Raw genomic sequence first — 24,558 nt, forward strand, 5'->3', positions numbered from 1 at the left:
TTCCTATACAGGGACATGATGCTGATGTTCGAAGAGCTCTCTGATACCTTCTCAGACCACGACAATTATTTGACAAGCAGGCAGCTGCTGCTGAAGGTGAGAATTAGCTTGAGTTGCAAGGCTTGTGATCTCAATCAAAGCTGAGGTTAGCCCTTCTTCTAAGGAGCTGTCAAAGCTCGTCTCTCCCTGAACTACGGTAGGCAGTGCTTCAGGGAAGAGAGGTCTGTAAAACCTGTGCTTTTCTGCTGGGATGAGAGGTGATTTTGTTGTTCCTGAAAGCACCTACGCTCCTGTTAGCCTGCTGAGCTTGGATACCCACACAGAGCAGGGTGCAGCAGCACAGTTTCTGTGAGGGCTTGTTCACAGGACAGCAGGTCAGGAGCCTTGGAGCCCCCACTGCTGGAGTTCGACGTCTCTTGGGCAGGGTGATTGTCTGAACTGCTAGCTGGTGCACCCTCTGAGCAGACCTGGAAAGGCTCTGGTTTGCACTGGTGAGTGCAGAGCAGCTCCAAATGGAGCTGCACGGCTGTAGTGCTCTTGACTTCACTGGAACAATGCCACTCGGCTTCAGCTGAGGAATTAAACCAAGATGTTTATCTGACCATCCCATACCTTTCTTGGAACTGGAAAACAGGGCTGGGAATTTCGAAGGAACAGGCTTCCTGCTCTGTGTGTGGCCAGATGGACAACAAAGCAGGCTCTGTCTGAAGCAGTTTGACTTGAGCACTCTCCTGGGCGAACGCCAACAAGCTCTGGGTCTTGAGAGGGGTGAGGAAGAATAGCAGGGAAAGGTTATATTCTGTAGAAACTATGGAATGTTTGTGGCAGTTTTTTCTGTCTGCATGAAAATGTTTCTATAGACTGCCTCCTGACCAGTTGATTTTTTGGCAGTTCTATCCAGTCAGTCTGGCATTTGTACCTTACCCCCTTGCCTTGGTATTTGACACAGTGTTTTGCTCAGGAGTGATGGGTGAACACATTCAAACCTGTCAATCTCTTTTGTTTATCATCCATTTATCAACACCTGTAGCTAAATTTTAAAGCAGGTGAGATAATAATAGGCATAGAGGGAAAATGTGTGTTCACAACAGCTTATTAACCTAAGTACTAAAAAGACACAACAGCAACTCAATCTGAGCCCAGACCTTCTGGCTCCTAGCAAATCACCCTCTCCAGCTGCCGTAAGGAGATCTGCAAAACATTTTGAAAGCAGTGAGAGGAGAAAAATTCCACAGAATAGCTAGAACCTCTCTCCTACTCCTCCTTTTGGACTGTTTTGTAACGATTGGAGGATGAATGTCCACTGAATCCCTAAAGTCTTTGTTTTCTTTCACTGTAAATAGTGTCTGTAGGGAAGCTGTCTTTGCCCTTGCCTATCCATCCTACAAATGTAAGTGTAAAGCAGACAAAATGGCACATGACACAGGTTGTTTGGCACGGAGAGGGAGCGCTGTGTTCTCTCCTCCCCAAACAATGGCTCTGCTGCAAGCTGCAGTTTCAGGTTCTGTGCCTGCCCGCCGGCTGCTGTTAGAGGATCTCCAGTTTATCTTTCAGTATCTTGAAGACACTGAGACAACACTCGTTTTTCATTTGCTCTTGTTTTCCAGCCGAGGAAGGAAATACAGTTTGAGTTTGATCTGTTCCTTCACTGTGACTGAGAGAAGTAAACGTTGTGATGAAAGGATCTTTCCAAGTGCAGGCTGTTGTTTTGTGCCTCTTAAAAAGACTGATAATCATTCATGCCCCACCTGTCCAACCACTGGAGACAGTAACAGTAACTCCCAGCATCCCGTAGGGATCCAGGGAAATAAAGGCTACAGATCTATTGTGAAATAGCTCCTCCATTCACAGGAGAGCTTGACTTGTGGAGATGAAAACCTATTACCTTGTTTTCCTGCGTGGTTTTGGATTAGTCAATAAGCTACAGAGGGTAGTTGCTGCATCTCTGTTGCGGCATGAGAAAAACAAGCAAGCATTACATAAGATAGAGATGTTTACTTGTAGCAGTCCTGATTAGGAAATTAAACAGAAATCCTGAGGTCGAGAGTGTCAGGATAGAGTTCAGAGAAGCATCTGGCCACCTGAAGGTGCATCTAAGCTTCTCTGATTTAAACTCCCAGGAGATTTTCAACAGCTCTTAGCTTTGACCAGAGTAGAGCCACTTTGCTGAAAAACTCCCTTCTAGTAATTTTGTGGGATTTTGTCCACAATTCCCAGTCAGTGTACAAGTCCCGGAAAATTAGCACATGTATGTACACGTGCATGTACCTATACAGCAAATATTTTTGCTTGCCCCATTGAATGTATTTGCAATTATTTTACACAAACATAGTTGCCAGCTTATCGCTTAGATCCTTTGTTAATTGCCTTTAATTCTCTTGTAACTCACAGGAAGGAACATCCAAATTTGCCAACCTGGACAGCAGTGTGAAAGAAAATGCGGAAAGCACACGGAGGCGGCTGCAACTTCAAAAAGATATGGTGCGTTTGGGGTCCTTTTCCTCCCCTTTTTGACCTGATAACGTGATTAACCCTGAGTGGTGAATGATATAAGAAGCAAAAACTAGAAAGGTATTTAACAAAGAGAGCGTGCAGTAGGTAAAGACCTTGAGAGTGCCGCTGTCAAGAAAAACAATCACATCAGTGCTATAGATTAGCTGATGCAAAGCGAGGGAAGCAAAAGGTTGAGACTGAATAGGCAGTCAGAGTGTTTGTTCCTGTGCAAAGCTGTATTTCACTTATGCTGTGGGTCGCAGTAAGCAGGTAATACTCTGTGTGCGTGTATATAAAGTGCAGATATATATAGATGATATCCCCCCCCTCCCCCCGCCCCATACATCTGTATATAAAGATGGTTCCAAAGCGGGATCCGTGCTGCACCCTGCTCAAGCCGTATGGCCTACGCTGAGCTGCCACGCTGTAACCGCTGTGGTTTTTAGCGCAGCCCAGCTGTCCTCCTACTCCAGTAACACCCGCCTGTGTACTGAAAGGCCGGAGGAAACGGATGTGCAAAGCTTCAGCATAGCCAGTGTGTTCAGAGATCTGATGCTGGGAACGCTCCGAGATTTCAGGATTCGGTGGTTGTACGCGGGGGCCACGTCATGTTCCCTGGCACCAATCTTCCCCTGTCCCCTGCAAGGGGATAACTGGGTGGGCAGGTTTGCTGCTCCCGCTTGCATTTGCTTCACATCCCAACCAGCTGTTGGGGGTGGACCCTGAGACAAGGGTTTGGCCTCAGTTTCAGGTCTTCCAGAAGTTTACTAAATCTGTCACATAGAAGAGTAATAAAAGATGGGTGAATACAGACATGTGTTCTTCGTTTTCAACTGCCTTGTTTCTGTCCTACAAGAAATTAATTCTGTTAACTACTCTCGTTACCCTTTAGAGAGAAATACAGGGAAACTTTTTCATGTAGTAAGATACCTAATGTAAGTACTGGAATTCTTGTGATAAAAGAAAATTAGCTCTGGCAGAGCAGCAATTGCATTTACTTTGAAGCAAGCTCATGAAGCTTCTGACATGCCAGCTTGAAAATTGCACAGACTTTTACAGAGATTGCTTTGTAAAACGTGTCCAGTTTCCAGTCTGCTGGTGAAAATGCCTTTTGTCTCAAAGCTGGCAAAGATTTAAAAGGGCAGGCGGAGAGAAATCTGGGATAGGGAGGCAAAAGTGCTGAATGTGACTTTTTTGTCTATTTGTTTGACTGGAGAAAGTATGGATCCTTTGGATGGTAGAAACAAGCGTTTCCTTCACAAGTGTAGAAGCAGCCTGAATTCTACAACTGCTAGCAGCCTAGGAAGTTTAAAATGTGAATAATTACTCTCAAAATGAAAGGAATGGCTGAGGAAGATGGTCACTTCTTAGAGGAGGACAACTGTGACTTGATTTGACTGGACTGTCAGGTGGCATACGCCATTAAGTAAAAATCCACTGGAATGAGGCAGAGAGAGAAACTGCTTCAACAGGCTAGCCGGGAGCATGCCCCGGCTCCTTCTCTTGTAGCAGGTAGCCGAGGGACCCTGTCCCTGCTGCTCGATGCTGCTTCCACAGGCGGGGTTTCCTGGTGACCCACTGTTAGAAACCAGGGTGTGGTGGCAGTGTGGTAATAGAAAACCACTTGGCAATATCTGTGAGAGCATCCCACTGTCATTCGAGTTTGATTTGAATTGTAGATTAGATACTGAGGAGGATGCCATGAAAGAAAAGATAAGACCACTGTTTGGTTAAGCAGACTGCTTTTATTTCATTCTCCTATACAGGCCTATTCTAGCATTCTGATTATTACCGTTTCTCAATCATTTAATCCAACGTTGCTCTGATCATTTGCAGGCAGTAATGCAAGGCACGGTACCTTTTCTTGGTACCTTCCTCACTGATCTCATCATGCTTGACACAGCACTTCAGGACTATATCGAGGTAAATTAAGGCAATTTCTTGAATCCTAAATATCCTCCCTGCCTTCCCAGCACTGAGCGTGTCTGTTCCTGTATCTTCTACCGGGTTCTTCTGCAGCTCTTAAAAATGGAGGAATCTGTTTTCAAAAAAAAGGAAGCCAGATGCGGTTTTATCAGCAACAAGAATCTTGTGTGAATTGGAGTGCTGTTATCTGAAGGGACAAGCTTAGCGTTGTATTTTGTCTTGTTTTCTTAGGTTAGAAAATGTGAAGAAAGTAGGCTTTCCATTATTCTGTTTCATTTTTCTGAAAACAACGTTTTAGGCATGCAGATTTATGTGAATAATTGGTAAAATGCACACAATCACAAATTCAGCACTGCAGACTGATCACTGAAGAGCTTTGGTATTGACTCGGGTGTGTCTGGGCCCTAAAGTGATTGAAGACTTGTTTTTTTTTCGTTTCTCTTTAGCTGAACAAGCAGGGGGAACCAATTTAGCACAGGAAGGGAAAAAGGACTGCAAGAGGGTCTGGTTGTTTAACAGAGACTGAGGATGGGGCCAGTTTTCAAAGGTGTTTGAAACCATAAGTAGAGACACTGCAGCCTTTGTTGTGCTGGTGTTGGTATTTATGATAAGAATGGGCAAATACAGTTCTCCCTGGGCTGGCAGTGGTTGCTGGGGTTTTTAGTGGTGGTTTGTTTGGCGGAACTGCACAGAAGCAGGCCTGCGTAAGGTTGCTGTACATCCATTTTCTTTGGGGCAGTTTCCCTCCTGTCCGTGCTTTGTGTTTACTTGGTGTTTCTGAAACTCCCTGGGAACACTGCTAGAGTCACAGCACAGGCAAGAGCCAAGTTTGTTTCTGCCGTGCAAAATCCCACTAGCATTCTTCAGAGCGGATCTCAACACAGCTTTTATGAGCATTCTTGCATTGGGCTTTTTTTCTGGGGCAGATTGCCCTATAGGCCGTGAGGACAGCTGTCCCTTGGAGACTCAGATGTATGAGTGCTGTGGTTTATACCAGATCTGGAAACAGGTATTTGGAGAAGGTCCTTGCTCGGGGCACGTCTGCGCTTTACATTAGCCTTGCTACTTCATGCTGTTTGTGATTAAGTTCAACTAAGCTTGTGTTCTTCTATTCTGATCCCTGCTCTTTCCTTCCAACAGGGCGGCCTGATCAATTTTGAGAAGAGACGAAGGGTAAGTTGAATGTTCTGTGATTTTTAGTTTACTGATACCCTCTTCTAGAGCGTTCTCTTGGCGAGGCCGTTTGTCATTGCTCGGGCATATACAACAGCTGTGAATTTTAATGCAAGTTCACAAGGAAAGAATAGACCCCTGAAATGCTGCGAGCTTCTGCCAAACTGTGAACAAACTGCAGAACGAGAACCTACTTTTTAGATGTGTGCAGTAGGGGAAGAGGAGCTGCAGGCCACTTACTTCCGTGGGAATTACATGCGGGGCATGCCCATTCCCTCCCTTTGGTGTTCATGGGAATGTGACAGATGTGTATGACCTGTGTGTTGAAACAGAGCTGGTGGCATGAGACCTTTGCTTTCCAGAAGATACAGTTTGTAAATATCTTCCTTCTGCTGCGGTAAACTATTTGTAGGTGAAAGGCTGCAGATGAGACAGAGAAATAAAAGCTGTCAGTCTTTCTGTTCAGCCTGATCCTCGTTGGTCAGAGATGAGTAATGTTATGTAGGAGTTAAAGGTTCTGTCTGAATGAAGTCATGCCAAATCTCCATTCTGGGGTCTGAAAGCAGTCTTGGGAGTTGGCTGTGATGGAGCCATTTCCTCCCCTTAACTGCTCCCAGCTCTACAAACCACTTCTTGGACTTGCCTTGCATGTACAGCTGCATGGCTCAGGGTACTAATAACGGGATACGGGAGCTTCTGGTTGGTCATCGGTCCAGCTTCATACAAACCAGTGGCAAAGCCGCCCTCTGAACCAGGCCGAGTACTCAGCTGCATTCCTGCATCCCGATTCTATAACCTCCTCTAACACGAGGGGGTATTAAGAATTATTGTGGCAAAGCGTGTGTGCAGGTGGAGTTAGAGAAGAGCTGCACGTTCTAGTCACACGTGTTACGGGTAGCATTTCATGTTCCTCTGGTGCAAGTGTGAGTGCACAACGTGAAAAGCCGGGGACAATCAGACTCTCTGCTTTCGTCGCAGGCACCCCTAATTATTTACCCTCGCTTGCTGTCTGAGAACCACCTAAGCACAGGGCATGGTTTGTCTCTCACAGCTGGTCTGGCCCGAGCAGGGGTCAGCAGGTGGGGTAATCTGAAGACTTTATGACCCTTTGCTACCCTCGTTCCTAGAGGAACAACCAGCAGTGCTGCCGTTCGGTGGGTTTGCACTGGCATTGCACTTCAGTTAGTACTTGGGAAAAGCGCTGTGGTGAAGTGCGATTCCTTGTGTTTGTCTTCTGATTTGTGCTTCTCTGAAAATGTCACAATTCAGTAAACATTTTGGATGCTGGGGGGAAAAAAAAAAGACAAGACTTCGTTGTTTGAAAAACTGGTTCTGGAAATAGTCACTCGACTGAAACTGAACTTCAGGTCAAACGAAGTTTGTCCTGGATCTGTTGTTGCCTGTGTTTAGTATATGAATGAGTGAATTTGGGTTTGTGTTGTTTTTTAATTAGAATTCCCATTTGATTCTTTATTTTTTTTTAGGAATTTGAAGTAATTGCCGAAATTATGCACTTGCAGTCTGCATGTAACAGCTACTGCTTGACACCAGACCCAAAATTCCTCCAGTGGTGGAGCAGACAGGAGCATTTAACTGAGGAGGAGAGGTAGGTTCTCAGTCCAGCCGGCGAAGCAGGCTTTTCTTAGCCCACACCCCCCTGCAGGGAGGTTGTGTCAGCCTTGAGCTGTCCTCTTACAGGGACTTACATGTACTGCTGCTCCAGGAGGGTGGAAGTACCTCTGTCTTCTGCTAACCAGCTGTAGAAACCCTGTTAAACATTTAGCAGGGGTTTTTGAAACTGGATTTTTTTTTTTTTTTTGAGATTGGAAATGAGGCTTCTGACTTTGAAATCTGATAGTCTGTTGTGTCTGGGCTGTCTGTATGCCCAGAGGCACGCTCAGAGGCCGATCCTAGGGGAGGTCGAGATGCAGGCACTGAGCGTTGGGCTGGTGGATGCAGGCAGCAGGTAGCCAAGGCAACGCAGAGCTGGCTGAGCGCTCATCAGATAAACGTCTCCCGGGTGTTTGGGGTGGGTTTTGCAGCCCTGCTGAGTTCTGTGCTACGGTACATGCTGCTAGACCAACGCAAGGCAATTTATTTTCTGCACTCTAATATTTCCACTAGGTATCTGAATACCACTCTGCTGCACTAAGAGTGTAAGCATAGATACATACTGCATTGTACTGAGTCATAGTGAAAAAAAGTCAGCTTATCCAAGATTCACATGTTAAGTATTTTCTTGACTATTTTTTTTAAATAAAATGATGACTGTTATCCAAAAAAGCACTAATTTTTAAAATTGTTGTAAAGAAGTGAAATATCCCCTTCATCAGGGTAAAGTGTAGAGCGCGCTGTGTTCCTCTTTGTGGGGTTGCAACCTTTGGTGAAGTGGGAATAACTGAAGGCTTCTCAAATATCTTGAGTATTACTGCTTTGAGATACCTAACTAATCGTCTTGTCTGTCAAAATTAACCGGGTGCCCTCTGTTCTGCAGTTACAACCTTGCACGTGAGATTGAAGCAGCTGCTGACACTGGCACCCCATCGCCGAAACCTCGGAAAAGCGTGGTGAAGAGGTTGAGCCTGTGAGTACGATGGGGCAAAGGGTATCTGGTGTGTTAATATGAACCTGAATAAATCAAACAAGCAGTGCTTGTTTTACCCGCTGAAAAACCTGGCTGGGGATGCAGACCACTGCAGTACATTAAGGAGACACCATCAGCTAGAAATGCAGACTTCTGTCTGAAGCTGTCCTTGCTGCTGCTGTTGTTATAAGTAGTCATGAGGATTATTAATGATGAAAGAGATTAGAGACAAAAAAGCCTTCCTAAGGTGTCAGAAAAAGGAATCATTTTAGGGCTGGATTATAAATTCAATATCTATTGTGTAATGACTTCCCTGAATGCAGAGGCAAAACAGAGTAGATGAGGATAAAGTCTGGCCTATTATTAGTCTAATTTGCTCACACTTGCAAAAATTCCTTGCAGGATTTTAATTTGAAAATTAAGGTTAGCAAAAGGGCATTTGATAATAGAAACAATCTGCCCAGCTGCCTTCAGGTTAGAGAAGGAAAATAATCATGGGGACATGGTTCAATTGAGTTTAATACTGCAAAGGTTCAAGCAGGAGGCGGTGGAGAACAGGGGCATGCAGCTAAGCAGACACAGGAAAGAACAGACTAGCAGGAATTCATGGCAAGCTGCAGGAAATGAAAGCAGAGATCAAGGGCGGAAGTAAAACTAACTTAAAGGTGAGAAATTTGAACCTGATGCGAGAGGAGATACGAAAGGACTCCCGCATACCAGTGGCATGATCAAGATGAGGTGGGGAGATGATGAATTTAAGAGCACTATCAGCTCCTAACTGTCCTTTCCTGCTCGGTTCTTGTGGCCAGTTTCCTCAGAACAGGCAGTAGCCATTTCACTTCACATCAGCACTACTGCAGGCTAGGGTCTGAAAGAAGAATGAATGGATGTTTTCAATCTAGAGTTTTGAGTTCTGATAAGCAAGAAAAAAAAGTCCAGGCAGCTGTTTGGAAGGTGTTTCAATTAGTCCGTCTGAGTTCCATTTTGCGTAGTCCATCTGGCTGTGAGAACGTGAGCTTTGAAGATGACAGTGCCTGAGCTCTCGGTGGCCTGTCATGGGTGTCTCCCTCGGCACGTGCCTAAGCTGCGCGTAAGAACTGTCGCTGCGGAGCACAGGCTTTATTCTCTTGTTTCTGACGGCGTTTCAGTGCTGCAGTATTGTCATTTACTGCATGGAGTTTGTTTGCACTGTGCAGCCTTTGTCTAAAGAATTGTTTCATCTGCACTCTGAATGTATTTTGCAAATTAATACTGTAGAAAAGACTGGCATAATTCACCCCGGCAACAGGGGGTGACACCTCTTTAAATTGTTTTAAATCGTTAACTGCATGCCGACAGAGCATCTAATTCACCTGGCTTCTTTACTTTATGTCTTGTACAAGTTTGTTTCCTTTGACACTCCTTTAAATTTACTTGACCTGCATTTAGAAATGAGTCTTGGAGAGGGAGAGCCTATAATTTACACTTTCTCCTGATCTTCTCGTTGTGTACATCTCCATTCAGACTCTTAGAGAGAAACTGGTATCCGTGGCACCTTTACTGAGGGAAAGAATTTGCAGCGGGGAGGAATTGGCCTTTGGCAGACCTTTGCCTGGTGTTTGGCCACGTGTTACCTTTCTTGCACTCATGGCGACTGAGCAGGTCTTGTGTCAGTGGGACCCGGGTGTGACAGCAGTGTGCAGGACCGCGTAAGGTGCAGCCAGCTGCCATGCCTCTAACTCGCCCCTCCTCATCCCTTGGGTTGTAAACACATCAGGTTTACAAGCTGTCATTTCCTAGCAAGTGAGGCTGAAAATTCAGCAGACCGAAGAGTCTTGTTTGTGGTACTTGGGCATTAGCTCAGCTTTTGGCCTTGCAGCTGGTGGGTATGCCAGGTCAAGAAGGTATTGTGTTAGGGTGTAACAGACTCTCTTGACAAACCGTATGAACAGCATAGAGGAAATGGAAACAACAGGCCACTCAAGACAGGAAAGCAAAACAATGAAACAGTGCATAAGAACTTTGAGCCAAGTGACCGCCTTGCTCAGGCCAGCTCTGTTCTGCTTTCACTTACTGGCTTTTATGCTTTCTTTTCTATACTAGACTGTTTTAGGCAACTCGACATCAAAGGCCTGCTGCTGGAGCTGATCTATTAAGTTCAAACAAGCTGTGGCTAGCCTTTCCACTCTATTTTTTGGCAATTCCTCCTAAAGTGTCCACTCTCTCCACAATGATAACATGGTCTCATGTTCTGAATGAATTTTTTCTTTTCTGGCATTTTGTTACTTATCTTAGTGACAGCAGCAACTACTGGTTTTTCTTTTTCTGCTAGTAAAACACCTTTTACAGCAGAGGCAATCATAGCTGCTTGGGCATTCTGTTCTGCCCTGGAAGCACGTAGTAGCATTTCATCAACAGGAGCTCCATTTAGTAAACCTGCTAGTATAGTCCTTGTTCTGGTATTGGCATTTTCAAAAGCTAACAACCGAAACATAGTCTTTCATTTCATCAGGTAAGTCCGCTTGATCTTTCATAGCTTGAGATAGTCGATCAATACAGGCACTGTATATGGTTCTGTAAGTCCTTGTCGAACAGCCGCAAATGGAGCTGTTTTTTTTCCCTTCAGGTATCTGCAGAAGAACCCGGTGGGCTAGCTGTTGTGACATTTGGTGAAAAATTGGAGGGAAAGTCACCTGTACGGCCGTGCTGGCATATGCGCCCTGACTCTACAGATACAGTACAGATACCTACAGTCCCAGCATAAAATGGATCGTTCTGATCACGTTGATGCTTATTTAGTTCAGTAATTACAAGTTGATTCCATGTTCTTTCCCAAATTAAATGTTGAGAAGGAGTCAATAAAAGTGAAGCAATGTTCTGAGAATCAGCAGGTACCATCAAATCCGCTGTAAGTATATATTTTATAATGTTCTTTGCTGCTCCTGATTTTAATCCATAAGTGGTTACTGTTTGTTTTGCTTGCTGTAAAATTTTCCAATCACGTGGTTCCCACTTCCCGACTCCCCCTTCAGTGACCACGGGGCAGGCTAAAGATCCAACTGTCTGCCAGTCTCCTTCTAAAATAGCATCTCGGACTACTCCAGTCCATCGTCGCTGCACAGGATCAGTGTCGGAGGTTGGATAGGATGGAGGTCGTTGTATAGTCGGAGCTGTATTTGTTGTGGTTGGTGGTGGTGGCAGTGGTGGTGGTGGTGCAGAAGGAAGTGCAGGGCCTGAGTTGGAGTGCCACCAAGTGGTAGATTTTAGAGTCCTTTTTTGTGTCAATACAGGGATGTAGCTCCTCCAGCTTTTTCATTAGTTGATGTAACAGTTGGTCATTTTCTAAATCGCCTGCAGCAGGAACTGTTGGAGGCGTGTTACTGCCAGAGTTGTTGGATGATGACCAAGAAGAGGAGGAGGAGTGTGAAACTGGAAGGGACGAATATAATCGTGGGCGGCAACTAGATCCGCTTTGCTCCGCCTCTTCTTTTGTAATTTCCCTCATCTGAGGGGCAATCTCTTTCACTTCCGCTTTACTCTCAGTTGAAACTGAAACTTTGCTGCTTGTACCACCCCCTCCTGCACGAGCCGCAACTTCTGCTGCGGATGCAGCGACGGAACCCGACGTACCACGAACAGGCAGCTTAGTGACATCGAGACCAAAAAATTTCGCTACCGGACGACGTGGGGTGGTTGCTTTATTTACTTCTGCTTTATCTGGTTGTACCGCCTCTATTGCTGCAGCGGCCACCTTCCGCTCAGCTTCCATCTCTTGTAAAGCATTAATCACTTCCCGCCACACCGATCCAAGTTCCTTTGCTTTTTTTCCTGCTTTTCCACCCTCTATAGTAAAATTCCACAGTAAATCTCCTACAGCCCTCCATTGAGAGGGATTAAATAACATAGAGGCGCTGAGGCAAAGCTGTGGCTCCTGCGCCCATTGCACCAAGTCTTTTAGCTTGGACTGGCTCACATCACTACCTCTCTTAGAGAGTATACTTGTGAGGAGCCATATCGCTGCTTCCACTTCTTGTGCCATAGCAGCTTACCTTCGCAGAGGACAGCCTGCAGAACCGTCTCCTAACTCCAGAAGTGCGTCTATGTGCCGGCTTCTGTGTTTCTCTGCGCCGTTTCTATCCGAAGTTCTCCGTTCATCGCCACGTCTCGGTCGATGTGTTAAGAATAACGAGGTCCCTGTTCGGGCGCCATCTGCCGATGGATAGAGCCCGGATATCAAGAATAATACCAACGTGGTTTGCAAGCTCGATCCAATTTTATTAAGTACAGAGCATCTTACATACTGTTAGAGAGTGACTATGCGAAGGCAAACAAACTGTGATTGGTTCTGTGCTACTGTCCACACGATATTATTCATATTTCATTGGTACAACGTAAGAAGCACACGCGAGAGGCGTGAGCCGTGGACCTACTACTTGAGGTTTCAACGTCACGCCTTATCTCTAGTTAAAAGAATTTGCTGAACAATAGCTCTCTATGCAGTGGCAAGTCAGAGAGGAATGCTGAACAGCAGTTCTTTCTACAGAGGCAAACAGCAGAGAATTGTTCATTTCAGTATCAAGGACCATGTGACTGTTATCTTCCAACAACTTCTCCACAACAGTACAGACTGGAATTTTTGGGGGGGTTGTTTTGCACGTGAGCCGAGGAAGGTGACAGCCTCACCTAGAGGGGAAAACAGGACTGCAACGTTTGTCTTAAGAACACCGCACAAGCCAACTCTCTTTGCGAGAAAACATTTTCCTTTGTGCCAGTATTACACAGAAGAAGGTCTGAATTTATTTTTATAAAACGGGAGAAGAAAAGTTTCAATGCAGTTCTGCCTGAACCGAGGAGGAGGTCCCAGCCGCCTCCAGCTGACTGACGGGAACACTGGTTTGCGGGAGGTGTGGGTGAGCCAAGTGCCACAAGCAGTTGCTGCCTTCAGGAGGGATTTACATTCATGAAAAAGCAGGGCGGGTGCATCCCCAAAACACTCATCCCTGGAGACAGTAGAAACTGCAAGTGGGTCTGTTGCTTTCACACAGCTGGCAAACTTCTTTTTGCGCTTGTTCCATGCCAGAAAATTACCTATTTGGGGTTTTTTTTCCAAAGACCTTTGAAAGAATGGACTGCACTTGCTTTGGGATGAATGTCATGGTTTGTCCATGAACAAGGCAAAGAACCACTCCTTGTCTGGATTTAGGTCTGGTCTTAATGCCGCTACAGGGCGTTTTTTCTTTCACTTTGCTAACCCGTTGTACAGAAATCGATGCCTTTTGCCTGTACTCTGGAAGGACCGATGTACCTCTTTGTAACGTGCAATCACTCTTCAAGAGCAAAACTTTTAACTCACGTTTTCCTTCATGAGGGGCAACTACATGACCTTTTATTTTAAAAGTGGGTATTGAGAGGAGATAACCGGGTCTTAAACATTACCCCAACCACCCAGAGATTTTGATACACTCGTAGCATTATTATGGGTCATCTACAGGCAGCTCCCTTGCTCTTGATGTATGTCTGTTAAATGAGTTTCCTGAATGGTACATCCTTTCAGCTGCAATAAAGAATTCAGCTGGAATGTTATCATCTGTTCTCTGTGAAACTTTAAAGAACATATTTCTTGAGTCTCTTACCAGAATACAGCCTTCCTTGAAAGGATAGTTAGGAGTTTTATTTTTAAAAGCCATAAATGAGACATTGGATTGTAAGCAGCTCTTACTGAATAGGCTGTCTTGGAGATACATTAGTCTGAGTTAAAACAAACTCAAATACTTAATGATACACATGCCTGGGTCTTTTTTTTCCCCACCGGTTCTGTAGCAGAGATTTTCAAAACTGTGCGCAATTAGCGATAAACTCATGACGCAGTGTTTGCTTTACTATGTTCTGTGTGAAGTTTTATCACCTCTGTTGACAAGTAGCACCATGTAGGTCCTAGTCTGAATAGTTTAAGGACTCCCACTGTTTCCCTGTTAGGAGGGTGAAGGAAGCGAGTTTGTAACTGAGCCTTAAACTTTGCCCAGAGTTAGGATAAGATTACCACAGAAGAAGTTCAGTTTTCTTTGCGTTTCAGTGTAAGCGTGCACTGATGTCTGTGCAGTACCATTTGCAAAGCACAGCACTGCTCACTCAGAGGGGGTATGTCTGTACTAAGCTGAAAGGTGAATGTTCTTGATTTTAAAATTACAAAAATGTTGTATATGAAAAAGATTTTTTTAATTGCTTACCTGTAATCTTTATACAATAAGTATATAAACTTTTTTTCCACTAATATTTGCCTGGAGTGAATCTGTTTTCTTAAGACTTTATTACTGCATGTCAGTTGTGGGGTTTTTTCCTACCTCACACCACTTCCCTCACTGTCACTCTTTCCAACTTCATCACTTTTACTGTTTTAACTGTTCTCAACTTCTTCCAGCTCCCACAACCCATCTCCCCTGCCACCCAGAGAACTTGAAATGCCATATTTTAGCCGTAACCCTTCAGCTACAACCTTCCTATACCTTTTTTTACTCTGCAATCGTGCATTTTCTTTTGAATTCCTAAAAGTTTCTATGAGGACGGCTTCTGTGTTTCTTCCGCACAGTGGCTGGAAGGGCTGTCCAAGTAAAGCAGTCTCTCACCCACGTTACCCACGGAGGGGCAGCAGCTCACCACGAGCCATACGTAGTCCAGTCACACATTGCAGGAGTGCAGCGAGCTTGCTGAGAGCTCCAGGGCAAAGCAAAAGCGATCCCGGTGCATCAGTCACGCACGCCAACCCGAGCCTGGCGCCTCAGTTTGCGCAGGCAGGGCCAGCGGACAGGGCGCAGTCCATCTCCTGGGTCTGGAACTTATCCGAGCCAGTTTCATCTTATCGTCCTCCCCGAGTAGACTGAACCATGGCCTCCACTCGCGTCAAAACCACCACCAGAAAGAACGTGGCGACCCAGACGGAGCTGCCACGCAAACACGCAGCGGTGCAGGTCCCGGGCTGCAGGGAGTGCCTGAGCCTGTCAGTCCTGCCGGAGGGCTTCATACAAACCAGTGGCAAAGCCGCCCTCTGAACCCGGCCGAGTACGCAGCTCCATTCCTGCATCCTGATTCTATAACCTCCTCTAACACGAGGGGGTATTAAGAATTATTGTGGCAAAGCGTGTGTGCAGGTGGAGTTCTATCCCAGAGTCAAAGAAAGGTAAACGACCAACAACACTGCAAATAACAAATAAAGCACAGTCCTAACCAAGCACATGATAAAGGCAACAGTAATAACAACACTATCAATTAACAGTTTTTAAGCAGACATATTCAAACAAAATGTGTCCCGGGCCGGGCCGAGGGATGTGCTTCCAGCCTTTGGGAACTGGGGGGAGAAGGTGGTTGTTCACACGAACAGGTACAACTGCAAGACGGTTTACACGGACGCTTACAGGATGACCACATACATACCACACGGGAAAAATACAGCAAGAGCTAACAGAGCACCTGCCACACAATTAAGTGTCAACAGGGTATATATTCCGGTGGCTGTTGTGGCTGAAGATGGCACTCTGACTCGCCGGGGCGGGGGGGGCGCGGGTTGTCTGCCTACGCAGCAGGAAAATGAAATTCCACACCCCCAGCCTAGCGTGCAGGCGTGGTTTAGGCCTTGGTACTTCCACCTCGCCTTCATGGGTCCAGTAATGACCTTTTAAAGTGCAGGCCCCATTAGGGGCCAGGGCTGGCTGGACTTACCCCTTAATAGGTATGTCAGTTGGAGCCATCACTGTAGGTCTGACCCAGCCCAAGCAGCCCATACACTGTAAGTCTGGTTGCATTCAAGAGCAGCAGTCAGATTCACGAATAGCACGGTTTATTTTCATGCAACATCTACAGATTCTTTAAGGTCTTCCTTGTAACAGTGTGGAGCTCGCAGCTCAGACGCAGGCTCCTACCTCTGAGCACCACGTTGTGTTTTTCTAGAGAGGGCAGCTTGCGATTCTTCCCCCTGCTCTTCGTTTCATGCGCCTTCTCACACGCTGTGACCACCGCTTCCCAGCTTTAAACAGCCATTTTGAGCTTCCCAGCAGCCTGAACCAAGTGCTGGGGGTGATATGGTGGCCCTGGTGCAACCCGCCCTGCCCCAGGCCTGCAGACATGGGGTAGCCCTGGCCAGGAATCCCCTTCCCAGGGCAACCACAGCTCCTTCCAGCCGAAGCCCAGCTCACAGCAGCACTAAAACTAGCACAGCCTGTAAGGGACCTTCTACTCCAGGACTTGGACAGGCTGAGTCATTTGCCCCGTTCCTACCCCCAGGCCCTCTTCCCCATCAGTCGCTGTGCCCATTAAGAGCACAGAAGGACTTGCTTTCCTTGGGAATCCACATGCTCTGTTTTGCTCCATCCCCAGCACTGCAGTAGCTGCTGTCTCTGCCTACTGCTTTAATATCTCCCCATCCCTTACAAAGGGGTCAAGGATTGAGGGGGAGATGAGCCCCAGCCCTGGTCTCAAAGCATGAGGACACGGCACCAAGGAAACTGTCTCAAACCTGCTGCTGGGGGCTTTGCCCCTAAGGCACCCCCGTCCCCCCAGATCCCCCCCGCTGACCTGGTGGCGACCGCCGTGGCTTCTCTGGAGCAGGAGAGCTGGGTGACTCTGGGATCTCGGCTTCAAGGGGGGTTTCTCCCTGTGCCGGATGGGAAGAAGGGAGTGCAGTCAATCCCACCCTTGAGCTGGGGTGCTGCTGCCTCATGGAGTGCCCTCTCCAACCCGCTGTGTTCCCGAGGTCTGTTCGGGGTCTTGAAGTGGGGAGGGATGACTTCGCTACCCCTTATTTCCCTGGCATTGCCAACCCCCACCAGGGGCGCCAGCAACACAGCATCTGCCCTGATTTTGCAGGTGTCTGAGCTCATGTTAAGGTGACCATGAGCCAGAAGAACCAACGAGGGGGAGAGGGTTGCAGGTACGGTTCCTGCTGGAAGGCCCAGAACTGGTAGTGGGTAAATGGGTGGGGATCTGCCCTCCCTAGGACCCCATCTCCTCCTGGGCCTCCTCACCTGGATATGCAGCTTGTTCTGGAGCTCCACGGGCTCGAGGTAGTTGCAGGGCACGATCCCTTTCTGCGGGGGAAGGAGATGTGAGTGGGGATTGCTTGGCAAGGAGGCAACCCACCACTGAAGGACACAACAGAGCTTGTCCTTGCCCTACCCTGGATCCAGGAGAGTCCCTGAGGCCTGAAGGTTAGTTGCTGCAAGTTGGATGGATTTCACTGACCCCTGTGGCCTAAGCCAGGGTGGACATAAGGGACTTAAGTCAGAAACTCATTTAGTTGCTGATGGCAAGGCTCTGACCTGCAAGTCCTCGGCAGAACCTCACAGCATCTGCCCCCTCCCGCCAAGCACACCGCTGGTACCTTTCCGTTGAACATCACTGTTGCCCAGTTGTCCTTCTCTTTCTTCAGGACAAAGACAATGTTTCCTGGCAGGACCTGCAGCTCCTCGGCAGTCTCAGGGACAAACTCATACAGGACACGATGCGGCTGCCCTTTGAGGGCGCTGGGTGCGGGAGCAGCAGATAGGTCAGGAAGTTGTTTTTCTTTGTAGGGGGAACCCAGACTTCTGCCTCCTCGTTTCTATGATCCATACTCCATCCCCCCTGAGTTTTGGGTGCCAGCTGGATGCTCAGCTGTGATGGTGCGGGATGGGGTTGGACATGGGTGAATGGGTTAGCAGCATTATCCATCCTTCATCCAACTTACCTGAGGATTTCTGGGGTCTTGGGCCTGGGTGGAGGACCAGAGGCCTGCCAACAAGATGCCAGAAGGATAATTATCAGTAATCCGGAGGATTTGGGTTTTATAGAAATTCCTGCAGCCTTCTACCATGCCTACCATCACCCCTGCATGGTTCCTTCCTCCCCGTGCTGATGTCAGGTCAGATGATTTGAACCTAAAGGTTTTCAGCTCTCTGCCACCCTGATACGTAAAGCCATGAGTCTTAAGTGCCATGAGGAATATCACTGCCTTTGCTCCTTCTGAGAAGCAGTTTCCAAATTATTCCAGCTGTGCTGGGTTTTCAGAGGCACAATCCTGTTTTCACTCGTGATTTTGGTTTCAGCTCACAGAGGGCTGAGGTCAGGGTTTTGAGATCAGGTGGTTTAAACTAAGTTGTGTGTCCCTGTATCTTCCCATTACCGTGCTTATAAAATCTCCTGCTGCTGTCATCATGCTTTATGGTCTTGCCTGCCCAAGTAATTTGTCATCTCTGGTGGATTTTATCAACCCTCTGAAGAAACTACTTGAAATAGGTCTGACTCCTGCAGTGAGGTGACAACACTTGGCTGCATTCAGAATAGTGTATTTTATGTCATGTAATGGTGCTGTAGGCCGCAGTGGCTGCACCTCCCCGTATCCTCTCAAAGCTCCTGTAAAAACTCTCGGGTGCCTTTAGAGATGGAAAGATGCTGCTACATCATCAGGAAAATGTCACAGAAGATGCAAAGGGTTTGGGGAACTGTGAGGAAGATGGAGAACGAAAGCAGAACTGCTCTTGGTTCTCGACTCAAGCTTAGACAGTTGAACCCTAACGAATCTGGCAGGGAGGGTCTGAGACAGCTCCCTGCCAACAGCCGTGACCCCGCAGCAACAGCAGGGGCAGAGGATGTGCCCTCAGGCCACAACTTCCCCATTCAGGGAACCTCAACGACAGACAGAGGTGGGTTTGGGCTGCCCTTTCTGATGATGGAGAGAGCAGCTGAGATGCGGGGGCAGCGTCTGCCTCCTCCCTGCGGCAGTAGCAGAAAGTGCATGGTGGTGATGCTGCTGTTTGCTACCCATTGTGAGCCAGAGCCCTTGACAAGCTGCAGGATGATACCCATCCCCATGTCCTCCCAAGCTTCTGCCAAGGATGCTCTTCACCGGAGGTGCCTTACCTGTGGCTGGAGTGGAGCAAATCCTGAAAAATCATCCTTGTCCACTACGGATGCCACCACCTAGAGCCACAGACAGACAGACAGGCAGTGACTTGGTGCTTGAAGACCTCTCTTAGACCTCTGATGTCCACCTTCTTCCTTTGCTGTTGGCCAAGCCAAGCTCCTCACAATGCTTCAGGTTTAAGAGGGGCTGTGATATCAGGCTAAGCATCTTTGGCTGAGTGCTTCTGGCACCAAAACTCACCTCTCAGCTGTGGTAAATTCTCAACTTTTAGCCTCACTGTTACTGTGGTTAGAGTCATTACAACCTAAACGTTTACGTTTTAGTCACAAATGTTGAAGGGAGCCAAAGTGTCCAACTCAAGCCCTTACCTCCTGCAGGTGACTTTAAACATAATTTAAGAAGTTCATAAACATTTGTGTGCAGGTTCCCCTGACGCCCAAGGAACTGCTTGGCTCTTGGTCATCCCATTCCCCAGTGCCTGAACAGCCAGTGGTTCCCTTTCTGGAGGAGTGTTGCCTCCCAGGACCTGAGCCCAAAGGCGACATCCCAGTGACTGGATTTTGCACACTCATGGGAGAAAAGTTTGCTCTCTTGTCTGAGCTGAAAAGCCTCCTTCAAATGGAACAGGAGAGAGACTGGGAGTTGTTTGTGGCTGTTGTGTTAAATAGCTTCTTCCCTGCCCCGTCCCCCCATCCCCCCGTCCCCCCCAAAATTCCTGGCTTGGGTTGAAGCTCCAGTGGGACCTTTCTGGCTCATTGCTGACTCACTGTCCCTCATAACTTGCTAAGGAGAGAAACTGAAAATAGGTCATGCTTTGCAGAAACAGGCTTTTGGTTCCTCTGTTTCTGCAGAGTCCCTGTTCCCCAGGAGACCCCCTATGTGCCACCCCTCCTTCCACGCCTGAGAGGATCCCTGAGGCACGGACTAGCTCCGTATATTGGGCTGCCCACCAGGCAGCAGAGAGCAGCTCAGAGAGGGGGTGAGACCACGGCCAGCAACTCTCCTCAGCCCAAAGGCTTGGCCCGAATAAGTAAGTTAATTCTTCCTTACCATAGCCTTTCCCAGGTAGTCCTTCTTCTCCAGCTGAGCCGCTTGCTTTTCATTTGGTCTAAACAGCTTCCCTGCAGGAATGGCCACCAGTTCACAGAGCTTCTGCTTCTGTAGCACAGAGAAGCCACAGCACTCTTCAGAGGTGAGGGGAGAGACTGCTTAATGTCCCCTTCCTTCTACCTCTGGGGTTAAGGTCTCACTCCACAAAGTCACAACACCACCGTGACAGCCCAACCCCAGTCCTGACATGGTCTTTCCATCCCTGCCTCCCCAGTGACCCCAAGCTCTTCCCGCCAAGTCGTGTCTCACTACGACACTCACATTTTGCTCAGCCTGCTGCGCTTTTCTCCTGCTCTGTTAAAGCCATAGCTAAAAGTTGGTTTCTCTGTCACTGGGATCCCTCTTCCCTGCTGTGAGCAAACACGGCGGCTGTAAGGCAATCTGCCTGCCTCTAATTCTTTACTTAAACATGTGTGAGTTTAGTTGGGTCTCTCCTATTTCCTTGTAGTGTTTTCAAACCCCCCAGGGGGAGAGGTGCTCCAAGGCTAGTGTTAATCCCAGGACTGCACCGCTGATGAACAGGAACCTGTTTTACCTCGAGGGGTTGCAGTTTGGCCCCTGGGGTATCAACCTGCCTGGGGCCATCCTCAGCCAAAGGCTGGCATCTCCGCAAGCGGCAAAAATGACACTTTAAACCCTTCCACTCACTTCTGCCTCCGGTAAAACACCGTCCCCCGCTGGAAATAAGCCACTGCTAGGTGCTTGTCACAGCTGATGCTCCGGGTGAATGCCTGCTTGGAGGTAGGAGTGAGGCAAAAAGAGGGTAAAAAGAGAAGACCTTTAAAAAACTGAGGGTGTAGAGCAGTTGTAGCTGTCCTGCTTTAGCCAAGCAGGTCTTTGTGGGCTGTATCTCCTTGCAGTGCTGGGCACTGGGTGGTGGAGCCTGTACCGGGCTCCTAATTTTTTTGGAGCTGGAAGCAGCTGCCACAGCTCGCTCGGCAGCTTAGTGCCTCTGCAGTCACCTCTGGGAGAGAGGGAGGGTGAGCAGCAAACCATGCACCTCTTCTGCTGCTCCACCTCTGATTTGCCGGGAAAACAGCTTCAGCAGGCAGAGCCCAGGGCTGTCACGCTTCATCCCAGCTTTAAAAGGCCCCGAAACCCTTCCCTGAGTCAGATCGTGGCCCTTAATTCCTCCCTTTCCCACCGTGTCCCTCTGTCTGGCAGGTCTGGGTGCAAACTTGCCAGCGCAAGCAGGAGTAGCGACCGTAAGGGCTGCACCTTACCTGCTCCGCCTCGGCCAGCTTCCCCAGGACAAGGTGGATGCAGCCGATGTTAAAGCAGATTTTGGCAGGGGGGTTCTGGACGGCCGTGAAGGCGTCCAGGGCTGCCTTCCACTCCTTCCCATCCGCCGCGCACACCCCTTCTTGCCACAGCCGGATCGTCTCCACCAGGGACATGGCGCAGTGGGAGCGAGATGTGGGGTCCCTGGCCGTGTCCTGGGTTCGCTCCTCTCCTCGTCCTTCCTTGCAGAGCTGCTCGGCCTCCCTCCAGCTCCTTTCTGCCTGTACTTCTGCCTTCCCCGCTGCCCGTGTCGCAAACCCGGCAGGAAGTGGCCTCACTCACATCAGTGAAACACGGCCCCGGGATGGGGAAGTGAGGCAGAGGCTGTCTGCTGCAGCGGGTTTCCACGCTGCGCTGACACCGGTTGCACACCAGGTCTTCTCTGGCAGCTGCTTCTCACCTCTTTGGGTTCTGCTTCTCTGAGTTTTTCTCGAAAAGCTATGGATTTTGTTGGCCGGGTGATTGATCAGGTCAAATTCAGGGTTGCAAAGCCACAGAACAAGAGCTGAGCCCCTTGTGCCCTCCAAAGCGTGGTCTTCAATGAAGGTAGCTGCTAAATGCTTCCTGCAGGCACCGGGGAAGGCGAAGTACGGCCCAAGGCACAGCCTGGGAAACCCTCTGTCCTGCCCGTCCCCTGCTGCGCTGCCCCAGTGAGAAGCTCCACTGCTGGGGGTGTGCAGAGCTGCCCAAGGATGGGGTTTTGGGGGGCAGCGGCTGTGTCATGCTGAACTCCAGCAACGCTGGTAACTGATGCTCAGCCCAACATCATTTCTGTTGGGGTGTTTTATAGCCAGCAGAGCATAACCGGGATCTGGAACGCTGCTGGGCGGACAGGGGGACACTGGGCACGTGGCAGCCACAGAGGCGGTGACGGCACAGGGGTCTGACCTGCTGACTCAGAAGGTTTGGAGCTGGGTGCTCCACACGTGGTTTCTAAGTAGTTTTGGAAGTACTTTGCCTCTGCCTCATCCACCAGTGATGCGATGTGTGTTTTGTAAGGGCTTAAAATCTGTCAGCAAGACTTGGCCCTCGTGTGTTTACTCACACTTCCGTGGCAGATTACATAATGCCCACAACAGGAGGGAGGCTGCGGAGGAGGCTTTTGTTTGACTTCTGCTCGAGAAGAAACCCAAGCCGCTGAAAAGCAAGGACTTGATTTTCAGCCAAAAGTAGGACTGAGCACATCCCTGAACCTATGGGCCTCTTTGGTTCTCAAGTGTGCCCTTGGCATCCCCTTGCACCCAGCCAGCTCCGGAGGGCTTCCTACGGGAGTGTGGGGGAGACCCTCTGACCTCCAGAAAAGCAGAGGGAAATGCAACCAGCCAGAGCAATGCTGGAGGAGGGGAGTAGCAATAACAACATGGCAAGCATGAAAACACACCTCTGATAGGCTTTTTCTCATTCCTTTGAGGAACGGAAAACCCTGTCGTGTTGGAAATGGTTCACCTCGTGGTAGAGATAATTTTCTGCTCATTTACTTATCTGCATCGGCACAATGGTAGGGTGAGGTTGATCCCAAACTGGTAGAAGGGGAGCTGGAGGAGGATGTGAGATCGTTCCTGTGACGAGTGCTGCATTTTTTTTTTTCGTGTGTTTCACAGAAAGATGGGATCTGACAGGTGCAAGCACAGCAAATGCTCAGAGCAGCTACCCTTCTGCTTGGCTATTTTTAAGGTAATATTCAAGGAATTTCAAAGGTGCGAGGAACACACCCCTCCTAGTAAGAGTGAGTCTCTTGTTCCCCTTTCTCTTACCAAGACGATTTAGTAGACAAACCTGTTTCTTCTGCGATAACATCCAAGAGGAAGTGAGTAACAGAGATGGTGGCACCTCCTGTGGGAGATTCTTGGAATCCGGCACAAATGCAGATCACCAAGAGACAGGTAAGAAAGAAGTAGAAATGCCCCACATCCAGCTAAGGTGCAGGAGTAATTTTTAAGTTTGTTCAGCAGCAGTATGCAAGAGTTTGTTGTTATTGCTGGGGAGAAGAGACCCCCCCCAAAAGACTGATCTGGTCACTAGAAAACATTACACATGAGGAAAGACCGAGAGGCTTGATCTTGTTTGGGAGGAGGAGATCTATAACCCAGGAGAAGCAGAGGAGACTGAACGTGTCCAGCTCCTGCCCTGGAGGGCAGGTCTGAGTGCTCCCCCGGCACAGGACCCAAGTTTTCATCTCACACCCTCAACAGTGGGGGGGAGCGAGGCCAGAGCCCGTGGTGCCTCTTTAGCCAAACGATGGATGACTCGGAGCCCAGGGCTTGGCAGGGCTGCTGCTCTGAGCAGCAGGAGGGCAGCAGTTTCTCTTGGATGTTACAAAAGCAGGATGTGACCAATAAGGGGCCGTTGCCACACGCTCAGGCCAAAGCTGGAGGCGGCAGTGGGAGGTTTGCCAGCAGGCCTCGGAAGCGCTGGGCCTGCCTAGCAGAGCTCTGCAAACGCCGTCCCCCTTCGAGCGGGTCTGATCTGCATGTGGAGTGCTTGTCCTTGAAGGCTTCCTTCTCGTAGTGGGAAGGAGAAATGTGTTTTGCAAAATTGAATTGTTCAGGGATTTTTTTCTTCTTCCCTGCCCATCTTCTTCTGTTTTGCCCTTAGAAGCCTGCTGGGCCATATGACTCAAAGGACTGACAGAAGACCAGGAGATGCCTTCCTGCAAATCTTGTGCTACCACCCCCGCATCGGCGCACATCTTTTAGCACATCCCTGAACGCAAATACGGAAGATGTATACATTTCATCAGCGTTTCCAAATACATCATAGCCCAGACCACGGGCAAGCTGGAGAACCTCAGAGAACCTCTTCTTGTTGCCTTTGTTTATCTAATGCCACCTAGATGCAGCTGACCTGCTTTGACATCAATTGTTTTGGAACAAATTTTTCACTTACATGGGATTGCAGCTTTTTAATTTTTTTTTTTTTTAACGAGGATTGATTGGTGTCTTAACCAAATTTGGATGAATGGAAGGAAACAGAGAAGCCAAACACAGTTCCTGGGAAACCTGGAAGGACAGAGCCATCACTACAGGGGCCCAGGAGGCCAAGCAGTATGTATGTATGTATGTTTGTATGGTTGAAACCTGGGTGTTTTCTGTGGTCTTTGCGGCAAGACTGGGTCTTCCAC

At 48.3% G+C, this 24,558-nt stretch overlaps 1 protein-coding gene and 1 pseudogene across 1 annotated transcript in view; one reads left to right on the forward strand and one right to left on the reverse strand.

Annotated features, from left to right (window-relative positions):
• LOC141960856 (ral guanine nucleotide dissociation stimulator-like 1) overlaps nt 1–14,426 on the forward strand; it is a 50,171-nt gene extending 35,745 nt beyond the window's left edge. Inside the window, exons 9-15 of the mRNA XM_074907039.1 lie at nt 12–96; nt 2,392–2,481; nt 4,330–4,416; nt 5,560–5,592; nt 7,077–7,198; nt 8,087–8,176; nt 10,782–14,426. Coding sequence (XP_074763140.1) covers nt 12–96; nt 2,392–2,481; nt 4,330–4,416; nt 5,560–5,592; nt 7,077–7,198; nt 8,087–8,176; nt 10,782–10,809 — 535 coding nt within the window. The 3' untranslated portion in view covers nt 10,810–14,426. The remainder of the gene's footprint in view (nt 1–11; nt 97–2,391; nt 2,482–4,329; nt 4,417–5,559; nt 5,593–7,076; nt 7,199–8,086; nt 8,177–10,781) is intronic.
• A 2,256-nt stretch (nt 14,427–16,682) lies between these two features.
• LOC141961103 (neutrophil cytosol factor 2-like) lies at nt 16,683–23,234 on the reverse strand (annotated as a pseudogene).
• Nucleotides 23,235–24,558: the final 1,324 nt, after the last annotated feature.

This window comes from Athene noctua, chromosome 5 (genome assembly GCF_965140245.1).
Source record: "Athene noctua chromosome 5, bAthNoc1.hap1.1, whole genome shotgun sequence".
In the NCBI taxonomy this organism is placed as follows: Eukaryota; Metazoa; Chordata; class Aves; order Strigiformes; family Strigidae; genus Athene; species Athene noctua.